Consider the following 13,684-nt stretch of genomic DNA (forward strand, 5'->3'; position numbering starts at 1 on the left):
GTTGTGTACACAGAATGGTTATTGCAAGATTGAAGGGGCCTGGGTGGGGGAGGGCCAATGTTATCTTGGTATACAATGCAGTGTCCTCAACCTCATGTGAAGTTCGCCATATGCTACATCTTCTTGTATGAGAACAAGGTAAGCATCTCTACACTAGCAAATTTCGATCAAAATGCATTATTATTCAGTTTTGATTGGGACACAGCTATACATGTGTAAAAAATTGATTTTAATCTACAGATTATAAATTTGAGTATGATGACGACGAACTAATGACCTATTCCGTGTCAGTTAAAAATGACAATATCACAGGCACATCACATCATCAAGATTGTAAAATGTAAATCATGCAACCTCATAAATTTATTTGTTTGAATTTGCAAATTTACATAATTGTTTGTATAATAATGGAAAGAAGATGCTACAATGAATTTGGAAACCTATCTATAGTAGCCAAAACATTTTAAACAATATTTTTTCTGTTTATTTTGATATTCATGTTGGATGCATCTGGTCGCAACCAGCACTTCAAAAAAATGGAAAATTGTCTGTGTCACATCAAAAAATATTTACTTACTAGTACAAATAAGATTGAAATCAATTAGACTTGCCATATTTTATTAAGAATTTGACAGTTTCCCTTTTTTCTTTACAAATTTCAAAATCTCATCACTGAAACAAAAGCCCTAAAATCGAACAAACCCTAACCCCTCTCTTCTCTCTGTGTTCCTACTCGATCCGCCACCATTAATCCCCAATGAAGAAGAGAAGTCGGGAGCCCAAACCCTTAATTCCAGCTCTCGCCGCCGCCACTGGCCCCACCCTCATCAAGCACTTGGCCTCGTGCAGCACCTCCGTCAGATCTCAATCTCTGCGTCTGCTTCAGTCATGGCTCGCCGCCCAATCGCAGCAGCTCTCCGACTCCGACGTCAAGAAGCTCTGGAAAGGCCTCTTTTACTGCCTCTGGCACGCCGACAAGACCCCCAATCAGGTTGCCCTAATCGATCGTCTCATTTCTCTCTTCCATTCGCTGCAGCCCGCCGTTTCATTGGAGTTTTTCCGCGGGTTTCTGGTCACGCTTCGCCGGGAATGGCCCGGAATTGACCGGCTGCGGTTGGATAAGTTCTACTTGCTCATACGCCGTTTTGTTAAAGCCTTGTTTGGTTTGATGAGGTTGAGGAAGTGGGATTTGGGTGTTTTGAGGGAATATTTTGGGGTTCTTGAGAGTGATGCTTTGTTGGCGGATGATAACTTGCAGGGGAATGGGGTGAATTATCATCTGGCGTCTGTGTTTTTGGAGGAATTAGCGGCTCTTGGATTTCCGGTGCAGAAGGAGGTGGTTGATGTGATTTTGGGGCCATTTTTTGCGGTTTTGATGAGGGGAACTGATAAGATTTTGTTAGGGAAGGTGAAGAGTAACCTATTTGATGAGCTGGTAAAGGCGGGAACTGAACTTTTGTCGAAGAAGAAGTTGGGGGAGGGTTGCGATGAAAGCAAAGGGACTGCTTTGTTGGGTGTGGTTGCTTTGAAGATGTGTTTGTCTGGGAAACTTTATGAGGTTACTTCGTCTGTCGATTGCATTCAGGGAAATAGGAAGGTTGTATTGGGGCTGCATGAGCAGTTTTTGAAGCTGGAGAAGGAATTAGAATCATCTGGTATTGAAATTTGTATACCTGAATACAACGAAGATGATGATACAGAGGTTCCCCAGTTGATACCTGTTGATTTTGAGGATAATGTGGACGGAGGGTCTCAGGAAGGAACTACTGAGGATGTGGTTTGTGATGATCAGTTGGATAATGAAATGGAGAAGAAGAAGAGGAAGAGTAAGAAGGCTAAAAAGGGGAAAGATGGGGATGATAAGAAAAAGAAGAAAAAGAAACGAAAGGGTGTTGAGAATAAATTATCTGATGAAGCTGAACAAAATGGTGATTTGATTAGTGGCTCTGAGAATATGGAATTGGATAGTGGTTCGGGCGATATTCTAAGCAATTGCATGGAGAATGAGTTGAATGAAACCGTGATACTGAATCTTCAGAAACAGTTTGAGAAAGTTGCTGCGGAAATGGATCCTGAAAGTGGTGATGATTCAGATTCATCCCCTGTTCCTGCAATTGCTAAGAAACCTAGTAAGAGAGCAAAGAGGGCAAAGGTGGAACACGAACAGGAGCTTGGTGATGTGAACACTAATGAAACTGCAGATAGTGGAGATCATGCTGATGGAAAGAGTGCGGAGAAGAGTTGCAAGAAGGTTAGGTTTTCCATGAAGAACAACTTGGTTTGGAAGCCACAGACTCCTCTGCCTCCGGAGAGTCTAAGGTTACCTCCATCAGTTACTCCTAGGGGTAGTGCATTGAAGAAGGGGGTGCCCCCAGGACCCGTTGTGGAGATGCCACCTGCCAAGAAAAAGGCCAAGAAGAAGAAAGCTCAAAATAGATTGAAGGCGAGGCCATCAACCATGATCAAGAAGCGGAAGAGGGTGCAACCCAAATCAAGCTGATGGTGTTGCAGGTCGGGAGGATTATGTTCTTCAAGTGATTATTGCAATTTTGTTCGATTTATTTGATTTGACAATTTTGGTTATTCAAATGCATTCTACTGGTTGATTTAAGTGATGGTATTGAAGATAAACTCCTAACTTATAATGACTATTTGCGTGCTCACCTCTGTTGTATTAGACTATTAAGTTCGTTGCACTAACAGTTGATCTTATAAGAACTCATAGCTTGCTTCCAGCATTACTGCTTCCATTCAATTTTTTAGGTAATGGAGTATATACTTGGTTGATGTGCATTTTCTTGGTTGTATTACGATGTAAACATAACTGTTCTCAATGTTCATGAGCATGTTGCCGAATGATCAAAATGTTTACATGAAAAGTTTGTAATCAGAATAAGTATATCCATTGAGCCAATGTAAGGCGAAGGTCTTGAAATTGTTGTCGTCAATGCCTATCTTACCTACTCAGTCATCTTAACTTTGTAAACAACTTTCTTGAAATTTGTCATTTCTGCAGATTATTGTGACCAGCCTGTCTAACTTATGGGATTTCCATTCAGAGCTTCGCCCAGGAACTGAAATAGGAAAAAAAAGATGATAAAATACCTAGTGTTTCAAGAAAACAGTGCCAAAACTATTTTAGAAGATGTATATGTTCTACTTGCTTTATATCACTTTGTTGGTTGATGACTGTATAACCTGTTGAGTTTAATACGAGTTTGGGTGAAAGTGAAATGCCTTTATTAACATGGAACGAAGAGTATTTCTGTAGTGCAATCTTAAATTTTCCAGCTGTGCTGAAAAGATATAGAATTTGTAGAGCACAAAAGTTATGATCATATCACAAGAAGCCAAGCTCTTATGTATCAAAATACTTTAATTCAATAATGGCTACTTTCAATGAAGAATGATGTCTAAGATATTTTCTAAAATTCAAAGAATAAAGCATCAATAAAAAATTCCCATGCTCATAATCCTTTGAAGCTCTTTATGTCTCTCTATGTCTCAGTGCCAAAGCTTCGAACAAAATCCAGCCGGGATTGTCAAACACCTCTTATTCGAAACCATATCAGAGAAAGAATCAACAAGCTGCCCCGCAAGAGACTCGGGATCTTCAACAAACGTATCGATGAATACCTTCACAACGCGTGCCTCCTGTGGCGTTGCTCTCAGGCTGTACCATGTCAAGAATTTCTGGCGAAACCCCATCTCAATATGGCCCTCGCGCTCCAGCCAACGGATCACCTTCACGTAGTACTCAAAGTCCTTGTCTCCTATGCCACTGCATTCCTCATCTCTCCTCTCACCATTCCTTTTCCTTGATGTGCTCCCTGCTTGAGGCTCCGTGTCCCTCTCACCTCTCGTTTTGATGTCTTTCCAGCCAAATTTAGGCCAGCTGCCTCTGCCAGTGTCCTCTTTTGCATTCTCAAACCTGCAGGGAGTGATGGGCAGGCCGGCTTCCGAGCTGGGGACACATTCTAGGCCAGTCCGAGGAGGCGTGTTAGACCCATTGTCAGTGCTCGTGTCCTCAGCCATTTGCACATTTGAAGACTCCTTGTTGCTTTCTTTCACCAATGTGCCTGCCTCTTGTAGGCTGCAGCTGGTCTTTACCATACTGCACTCCTCGTGCAGCAGAGATATTATATCCCCAGCCATCGTCGTTGCCTCCTTCTGGCTCTGATCCGAGACGTTGCTGCAAGGGACAGTATTGTTTGTCTCGTCTTCAACAGAAGAGGGATTAGACAGACTGCTGCAGTTGGTGGTCACTGGGCTCTCACTCCTTTCCACTTCCAAGATTTTAGACTTTGGCACCTCGTCTTGAGTCTGAAACCGAAGTTCACAGAAGCCTGCCTCTTGATCCGTGTCAAGGGCAACAACCTTGAGAACATACTTCGTTGCAGAAGCTAGACCGGAAAGCAAGAACTTAGTGTTTGGTTTAAACAATCTGCAAGTAGGCTCTACAGGATAGTCCGCATCATCAGCTTTCCGATGCCACAAGGTGTATCCATCGACATCTCCCATATCTGAATCGTCCGGATTCAGAATCACCATGAGAGATGAAGCACGGATATCAGCGAACCTGACAAATTCTGGGCCAAGTACATAGCAACCTACTTTGTATAACCATGCATCAGATGGCAACTTGAAAGTATATGGGGGGGGGGGGGGGGGGGAGAGAGAGGGAGAGAGAGAAAGTACCAGAAGACATATCAGAAGCTCTGTTAGACAGCATGAAGTCTAGAGACTCCAAAGCTGAAGCACAAAGTCTCTGAATTTCTGGGCCAGATGATAGCCGGTTCACAATCCCTCGAGCCTTCTTCACAGGTAGACCGGTTAGAGGGCCTACATCTTCTTCGAGCTTTTGCACTGCTTCGTCAATGATGCTGGATAGGTGCTGATAGTGTTTGGTACCAGCAAGAATCTTCTGGCTCAAGGAGAGCCTATAGCACAGTATGTCAACACGCCTCGTATCCCTTGCCAGTACCAGTTGCTTTCTCCAAGAACTGCATAATTTCTTCTTTGGTTTTAGAACTGTTACTCATAAACTAACCCACAAATTCAATTAAAACAGAGAACAGATGCCACGGAAGTTCATAAACGAAGATGCAGATGCCTTGTGAAAACCACAAGCAGACTACTCTTGGAGGAAAGATGACACTGCAAACGATTCTCAGGTAATATTGATATTATAGTGCTGCGTATTCAATCACATAGCACATACCAGCCAACCAAGAAAACGAATAAGAAGCAAGACTATACATTTACCTGAGCAAATCATTCACCTTTCCGCAAGATACACAACAGAAGCTCCCATCGAGCCCCTTATCCTGCCTATCCTGTGAGATGCCAGAACTCTCATGCCGTAAGGCGCATTCAAGATGGCACGACATGCCACAGGACAGACCACGAAATGGAGGGTCCGCGTTGCAAATCAACCACAGGCTGGGGTCCTTGTTGTCATCATACTGATGACAAATGCAGCATGAACACCTCTTGCAGAAGACATCATTGTGATTCATTTTGGCCTTACAAGCTGAGTTCTTACAGCACATGGTATTATTATTTGAATCAATGTCGGTTGTCACAACTGCAGCACTGTTTGCAACAACCAGGTGATTTGGATGATCGGATTTCCTTTGCCTCTTGGGAGTCCTTTCACCGTTTTCTAATGAAGGATCCACTTCGGAAGCATTTGCAGTCCCAGGCTCCTGTGATATCTTTTCACGCACGATTTTCATAAGATTCTCTATTAGTTTCGACTTTGTTAATCCGGTGTACTTCCTTTCTTTCCCGAGCTCTACACAGAGGACCTGCAGTATCTCTTGGCGGCTCCACGCCTGAAACATTTCGGATGCACCCTCTGCCTCTGGCCACTTCGAAACTTCATAGATTAGCTGTCTCTTCTGCTCCATACTTAAACTTCCTGCAGTTTGGTGAATGAAATATCAATGCTGGAGCCCCAAAGCAATAAGAGATAACTAGAAATTGATAATGAAAGACAATAAAAAAGTCAACCACTAAGTGCATCTGCTTTTCAGTCTCTTAATCTATTATCTATACATGAAATGTCTGACAACAGAAAACACAAGACGAAGATCAAAGAATGAAGGAACCGTAGAGTAATCAACAAGAAAGGCCCAAAGTTTATTCCTTGTGTTGCTCATTGAGACTATATACAATGTACTGTACCACATTTGCTTGATTCTCCAACACACCTCTCTTTCCAGATCCACCAAACATCACCACAGTATCGTGTTTACATGGATGTGAAGTCAAAGGATTCCAAATAGAGGGCAACAAACAATTAAGAAATTGATTATTCGAATACTAAAAGTTAGTACAAAATCATACCACAAGTAGTTTAGAAGCACCAAACCTCCATCTTTGACTATGCAATGCACCTCCACAAACTAAAAGTAGGTAACATAATATTTTAAGCAGAAAAGCATCAACTTGTCAAGTAGGAATCCAAGATTTATTCATCGATCTCAGTTAATCTAGCACACTCCAAAATAAAAATAAAAAACAGTGAAAAAATAACAGCTGGAAATTCGTTGGCTTCTTCATCTTCATCACCGATCACTTTCCGTTCTTATTATAAGCAACCTTGGAATTATTGAGAGATGGTGATAAAAGCCAAACACACACACGCAGTAGGTATAATTCATAAATATGTATTAGTTACATTATCTGACAATCAACGGGCAAGCTATCAATAGAAAAAAAAAAAAAAAAAGCAATAATGGAGTGCGTGATGTAGCATGCCTCTCTCTCTCTCTCAAGAAAAAATCGGAAATTCATGAAAACATTTATTCACGGTTGAAATCAGAGTGATGGAACAGATCGGCGGAGAATTGAATGGCTCATTATCTGTAATTATAGAGCAAAGTAGGCTTGGCATAAAAAGTATCGAAAATGCAAAGTGAAGCAATAGCGAATGAAGGGAGAGGAGGAAGAAGAGAAGGATCTATACCTTCCAAAGCAGAAGGCTCCATAGATATAGGCGTATAGCTTAGTTGTTGTTCAACAACACATTCCAAATCCTGAAAACAAAATCGTAGCAAACAAACTCGTGGATACGTTTACGCTCACGCAGCAATGCACAGGCCCCACTCGTAGAGAGAGAGAGAGAGAGGGAGATTGCAATTACCAAGGAAAGGAGAAAAAATGAAGAAAAGATGGGCTGTTAATGGGCTTTTAGCACCGAAACATCATTTATTGTAAGACTAATTTTGTATGCTGCAGAAAGAGAGAGAGAATCAGAGTCAGATAAATGGGAAGATGGAGAAGAGAGAGAGAAAAAGTGAGGTAAAAAATACTGAAATACTAATAATACGACAGGCTAAGCTAAGCAACAGAGGAAAAAAGCGGCTGACTGTATAAATTGGATTTCCCAGTAATTATTTTTCTTATTTTACATTAGTATTTCATGCATAGAAAGTGTTGCTCAATATTATTTTCGAAGCAATGGGATTGAATGATTGAACAATTTCATTATAAACGAGTTGACCTAATTCTACGCGTATATATGAAGCTCAAATAAGTACTCTATAAAATAGTAGTAATGAATTTCAACACATATAATACTCATTAATAGGAATATTGGTATTAAAAACCATAAACAATGGATAAATTATGAGTAGTATTTTTATAATAAAATGGACTTACAGTAAATTATTAGAAGTGTAAGTACAATTTTTCCAACCAGGTTCAAATAGAAAAAATTTCGGCAACTTTTGATGCTACGTGGCTAACTGCGAAATCTATGTGGCTTAATATGAATTATACATGAAATATCGTCTTTTCGATCATAATTCTTGAGTTCGAAGTTGAATACCCCTGCTATGAAAAAATGGACTGAATTGTAAAATCTTAGAGTTATGATTTTAGAGTTCATGATTTTTAAAATTAATGCCCCAATTGATTTTTACTATATGTGTCAGAATTCAGTATTTATTTTATTTTACATCCCTTCCTTCTATTTTGTTGGAAATTTTGAGGGGGGCTGTTTTCTTTGATCCTAAATCATATCCATAGGTTTCGTTATAAAATGAAATTACGTGGTTTATCAATCTTTGCTTTTAATTAGTCAATGTTATAGATATTCGAAACGTGTTCTATTGAGATAAGTATAAGTTTGTTTTTTAGGAAAAGATAAGTAGATTTTTTGAATGGCAAGCAAAACTACAATAGTTCATAATTTAGTAGAAAAATATTCTCTACTGTTTCTTGGTAAATTTCCAATCCTCGTAGCAAACACAAGCCACCAAATTACATCCGAATTTTCCTTTTGATTGTCTTTAAATTTAAGTTTACCAAACATCAACTAGATTTCAATTAATAGTAGTTACCTATATCATGTATTGCGATTTAAGAGAAATTAAGCTTGAATATTTATTAACCAGAGTTGCACATATTAATTGACATGGCCTCACTATTTGGAGCGTGCCACAAATGTTGCAATGATTTTTATTTTAGTTTTGTTTTTAGTGACTTTGCAATTATTTTGTTATGGTAATTCAATAGCACTTTATTTCTTATGTTATCTACAATTAATGGTGTGGGGGCAATTTATATTTGTTATCGAACTGTACTATTCAATCGGCTTAAGCATGGTTGACATGTCAATATGGAGGGGTTTTTTCCATTTCTCCATCCAAAATCTTGATGGGAAATTTTAAGCTATTTGACCTCATCGTATTTTTTACACTACTATATATGCATATTAAATTATGACATAGTTATTGATCCAATAATTTTATATAAGGTCTCAGACTTTGATAATCCCGTATTTGAAAATTAAAATCCACTCATAACTGATGCTTTTCACACACCTTTTCACATTTTTTTTCATCTCACACACACGCACACACAGTGAATACAAAATTATAAAGTAGGAGTATATTATGTCACATAATTTTATTTTTGACATACACCCATTGGTTACTTTCAAAATTACTCGCAATATATCATATTATCAGTTAAATAATATAATATGTTATTATTTCAAAAAATTCTTTTATATTATTCATCATCTATATTAAATTTCGTTACAAAATTCTCTAGTAATTATGGATATGTGAAAATATGAAAAAAAATATTAAATACTACTCCATGTTAATATTCAAGGAATATTGTTATTAATAGTTAAAGAAGCGATATTGCCTTTTTCCAAACAATGTTAGCTCTTTCAAAACTACTGTACTATTTAAAACAGCCATTATATTTTATATGTATTTACAATTTCGATCACTCGTTATCTAATTAATCTATCATTATAATCTCTACTGTCTATGTTGCAGCTTCTAGCAACGTCGACACCAAAAATACACGCACACAAATATTTCTCAATATTATCTACTATTCACAATGGACATGTGAAATTGAAGACCGATGATTTCTCAATATTTCATACTCCACATGCATTTTTGTTAGTTAGTGCATAAAAACGTGACACGTCACACAAATAAGTTTCTAATTCGTCATCGAGTTTCATTACTTATCCTCATTCTGGATACAAATAATTAACATCAGTGTTGACAAATAAATCACTAGTCGGCGCCCAATCACAACCTTTTGTCTTTAATTATTATAATTGTGTTGTATTTCCTGTGGTGTTTAAATCCATGATGATCCATCAATCATACCTCGGTAAGTTTGCTTGCATTGCAATGCATGTGTCCTCGCTTCTTTTCCTGCAATATCTTGTAAAATATTTCCAACTTATATTTATTTATCTTTTAAAATAGAAGAAAATATATGCGTCTCATATTTAGTTTCCTGCAATCTCGACGTTGGCATAATATTTATGTGCATGGACAAAAAAGTACTCGATTTGTCCATAAAAATATATTTTATTTAGCATTTTGAGATATATGTGATCTAAAGTATTCCATTATTTATTTATTTTTCTCTATTTTAGATAAGTGCACCACTATCATTCAATTAATTTATTATCTCATATTCTATTATAAATTCATTATATAAAAGTGTAGTCCACATTCAACTAACTCATTTCGTCATTTTTCTTCATAATTAAAGACAAACAATTTCTTAAAGCTCGTGTCCAGTCAGAATATGACTAGAAATAATGGACGGAGGGAATACTGCGTACGTGTTAATTGAGTTATATTCAGTATTCATTGACATATGTTTCTTGAGTACTCCGTATTTTCTTGGACAATGAAAATAATACGTTTGATATCTTTAATTTTATTTAAGTTCATGCTTTACCTATTTACTCACTCTAATTTTATTATCTTTTATTTTTATTTCCTCTTCATTTAATTATTAAATTAATATTGATTTTTATTACTAGTTTTTATGCAAATATATATACTTTGGTTAGACACTTTTCATTTTGGATGAGTTAATTCATCGGTTTGGTTTGACATTATGGCAACCTTGGTAATAAACAATAATTCCATTTGCACTCTCAAGCTCCTACTCCATTTTAATAAATTTTTGGTTGATTAAGTGTTTTTATAATTTTTTATTTTATTAATTTCTTATATTGTACTAATGTATTTTAGTTTAAAGCCATGTTTGGTTGAAGGGAAAGTAAAGTTGACAAGGAAAATGAATCCCAGGAATATGATTCCTAGTAACTTTACTTTCCTGTGTTTAAAAAATATCAAGATTTTAAATTTATATTTAATTTAAACATCAAACTAAAAACATACTTATTATTTTTTATTTATAAAAAAGAATAATAATATAAAATTCTTAATAAACTATTAATTATAAATTATAATAATTATATTATTATATTTATTATTACAATAGATAGTTTAAATATGAATTATCTATCATAATATAAAATAATACATATAATCATAGTTTGAAATATTATACTCATTTATTATAATAATAATAATAATAACAATAATAATAATAATAATAATAATAATTAGGGGTGTCGAAACGGGTATCCGCGGGTATCCGCACCCGATTTTGCGAGTACCCAAACCCGAAAAATCCAAATTTTACCTACCCGAACCCGACCCGCAAGGCTAAACAGGTATCCCGAATACCCGCATCGGATACCCAAACCCGCAGCTGCGGGTACCCGCACCCGTTGAGTGCATGTTGACTGCAATGAACCACTACAATATTTATATAGATTTTGTCTAATTAATTCTCTCATACATGACCGATGTGGGATTAGCATTGTGGGAGTCATATTCATTCCATACAAGTTCACGTTAATATTTAATTAAATATTGATAAAACTTTAGCTTTACTTATTTTCTTATTTCTTATTTCAATATGAATTAATTAATTAATATATGGACAAATAATGGTGTAAATAATTTCTTTATTTCTTTATGGGAGTATTTCTTATTTCAATATGAATGAATGAATGAATTAATTAACATATGAACAAATAATGGTGTAAATAATTTCTTTATTTTAGCACTATACTCCAGTAATCATAATTCCAAGTAGAAACCCTTTAATAAAAATAATTGTAAATATTCTATGCAAAGGAAATTTCATTAAAATATTGCCAAATAGATATATATATATATATATATATATATATATATATATATATATATATTGCAAATTTTAAAGCTTAATAAGAAATATTCTTAATTAATTTGGTTTACTATGCCGAATTTTTTTTATTTATTTCATAATTCACATTAATGTTGGTTGATTGCTTTTATGATTTTTATCACAAAAATATGTATACGTATATGTATATATGTATGTAATCATAGAAGTGAACAATTGTTTGTGGTTAGAAAATTAAACCATCAATTTTTCTCGGAAACGTTTTGTTTATAATCATCTCTTCCAATGAGTTTCATATTTGCATGAATTTTCAGTTGTCCCACATCGGAGATGGAATGGATGATTGTTTGAGTTTGTGTATTATAAGTATTATAGGGTGAGTGAATGCTAGACAATTGTGTAAATAAAAGGTACAAACATTAATGAAGTTGAGTATTGTGGGTTATTCGGGTATACCCGCTAACGGGTATACCCGATATCCGATATTTTCATGCATACAGTACCCTAAACCCTGAACCCGTACCCGATTTTTTCGGGTAGCGGATATCCGATACCCGGTGGGTATCGGGTTCGGGATTACTCGATACCTGCTACCCGTTTGGTCACCCATAATAATAATATTTCCTTTATCCCGGATAATTCGTGTCACTTTGACCGGACACGGGTTTTAAGAATTATAATGAAAAGTGAGATGAAAAAGTTAGTGGAATGTGGGTCCTACTTTTATATATTAGTTTTATAATAAAATGTGGGTAGGAATGAGTTAGTGGAATACGAGGTCCACTACCAAAAATGGTAAAAGTGAAGTGGAACAAATTATGTGGGACGGGGTTTTAAGAATTGTAATGAAAAGTGAGTTGAAAAAGTTAGTGGAATGTGGGTCCTACCTTTATATATTAGTTTTATAATAAAATGTGGGTAGGAATGAGTTAGTGGAATATGAGGTCCACTACCAAAATTGGTAAAAGTGAAGTGGGACGGGCCGAAATGGAAAATTGGGACGAATTATCTGGGACGGAGGGAGTAATAATTAGTATTATAATTATAATTATAATATTTAAGGATGTTATAAGTGAATAAATTTAATAAATGAAAATTACACTATAACTTTATTGATTTAATTATTAATTTATAAAAATAATAACTATTATTTATCATACATTTTATATTATATAATTATATTTTAAATATTTTATAAATTATTAATTATTATTATGGATTATTATAAAATAAGTTATAATTATGATAATTTTAATCATAGTTATTTATTTTCTAAAATTAAGTAGTATGATTTATATTTTATATTATTTTTAAAACATTCTAAATAATAATAATAATAATAATAATAACTATACTATATTACATTATATATGTAAGAATCCTAAAACTGGAAAAAAGAATAACTAAGAAAAGCTAAGATTCAGAATCCTGGAAAATTGTACTAACTTTCCTTGTTCTCGGATTCTGATTATTTTTCCAGTTTGATTAAAAACTGAAACAAACACAAGAATTTAAAATTTAAGGAATCTGATTACTTTCCCAGACAGAATCCTGACAACCAAACATGGCCTAAGAGGTTTATATTTTTTTTATATAGTGGGATCTTTATTTAAAAAACTTCACTTGGGTCGGTTAATTAAATTTAATTTCTTTCTTTGATTTATTTTTAAATTCTTCAATTACAATAAAAATCATTGAAAAATAAAAAAATTTATTGATATTGCTCGCTATCAACTTATAAACTGTTTCTTTTTTCAATGATTTTTGAAGCAATATTCCAACTGAATTAAATTTAAAATAAATAATAAAGGAAAAATTATTAAATAACAAAAGAAAAGTAATTCTAAAGTCTGTTAGATAAAAATCTAACCAAATTAAAAATAAAAATATCAAAATCTCTTAGATCAAAATACATTAATATAGGGTCCTATTTGAACAAAAAATTATAAAAGGAACCTAATTCTTGAACGGGGTATGGATCATATTTGGGGAGAAGGAAGAGTGTAGATAGATTTAAATTTAATACTAGTAGAAATTATGTATTTGTGTTATATATATGTTGATACTACTACTCGATATAGAGTTTACATATTGTGTAGTAACATGGTATGATTTTTCTATATGGTAGGAAATCAATTTATTCAATCGATACAAATCAATTTAT

At 34.9% G+C, this 13,684-nt stretch overlaps 2 protein-coding genes across 7 annotated transcripts; one reads left to right on the forward strand and one right to left on the reverse strand.

The window, feature by feature from the left end:
- The first annotated feature begins 610 nt into the window (after positions 1-610).
- On the forward strand, positions 611-3,248 carry LOC125196833 (uncharacterized). The gene is made up of 2 exons (XM_048095483.2): positions 611-2,511; positions 3,017-3,248. Exon 1 carries the CDS (start codon positions 758-760, stop codon positions 2,498-2,500), a length of 1,743 nt encoding a protein of 580 aa, XP_047951440.1. The 5' UTR covers positions 611-757; the 3' UTR covers positions 2,501-2,511; positions 3,017-3,248.
- Positions 3,249-3,329: 81 nt separating this feature from the next.
- Positions 3,330-7,280, reverse strand: LOC125196832 (VIN3-like protein 2). 6 transcript variants are annotated; one of them, XM_089069772.1, is made up of 5 exons: positions 6,974-7,280; positions 6,766-6,870; positions 5,266-5,923; positions 4,699-5,003; positions 3,330-4,613 (listed from the first exon to the last, which is right to left on the reverse strand). In XM_089069772.1, exons 3-5 carry the CDS (start codon positions 5,910-5,912, stop codon positions 3,505-3,507), a joined length of 2,061 nt encoding a protein of 686 aa, XP_088925898.1. In that variant the 5' UTR covers positions 5,913-5,923; positions 6,766-6,870; positions 6,974-7,280; the 3' UTR covers positions 3,330-3,504. The 6 variants fall into 6 exon arrangements, with proteins under 6 accessions (XP_088925898.1, XP_047951439.1, XP_088925894.1 ...); XM_048095482.2 differs by lacking the exon at positions 6,766-6,870; XM_089069768.1 differs by lacking the exon at positions 6,766-6,870 and having other exon boundaries at positions 3,330-4,610; positions 6,974-7,279.
- Between the last annotated feature and the right edge of the window lie 6,404 nt (positions 7,281-13,684).

The sequence above is a fragment of the Salvia hispanica genome, chromosome 4 (genome assembly GCF_029641045.1).
Source record: "Salvia hispanica isolate PSC_SH4W2 chromosome 4, Shi_PSC_v1, whole genome shotgun sequence".
Classification (NCBI taxonomy): domain Eukaryota; kingdom Viridiplantae; phylum Streptophyta; class Magnoliopsida; order Lamiales; family Lamiaceae; genus Salvia; species Salvia hispanica.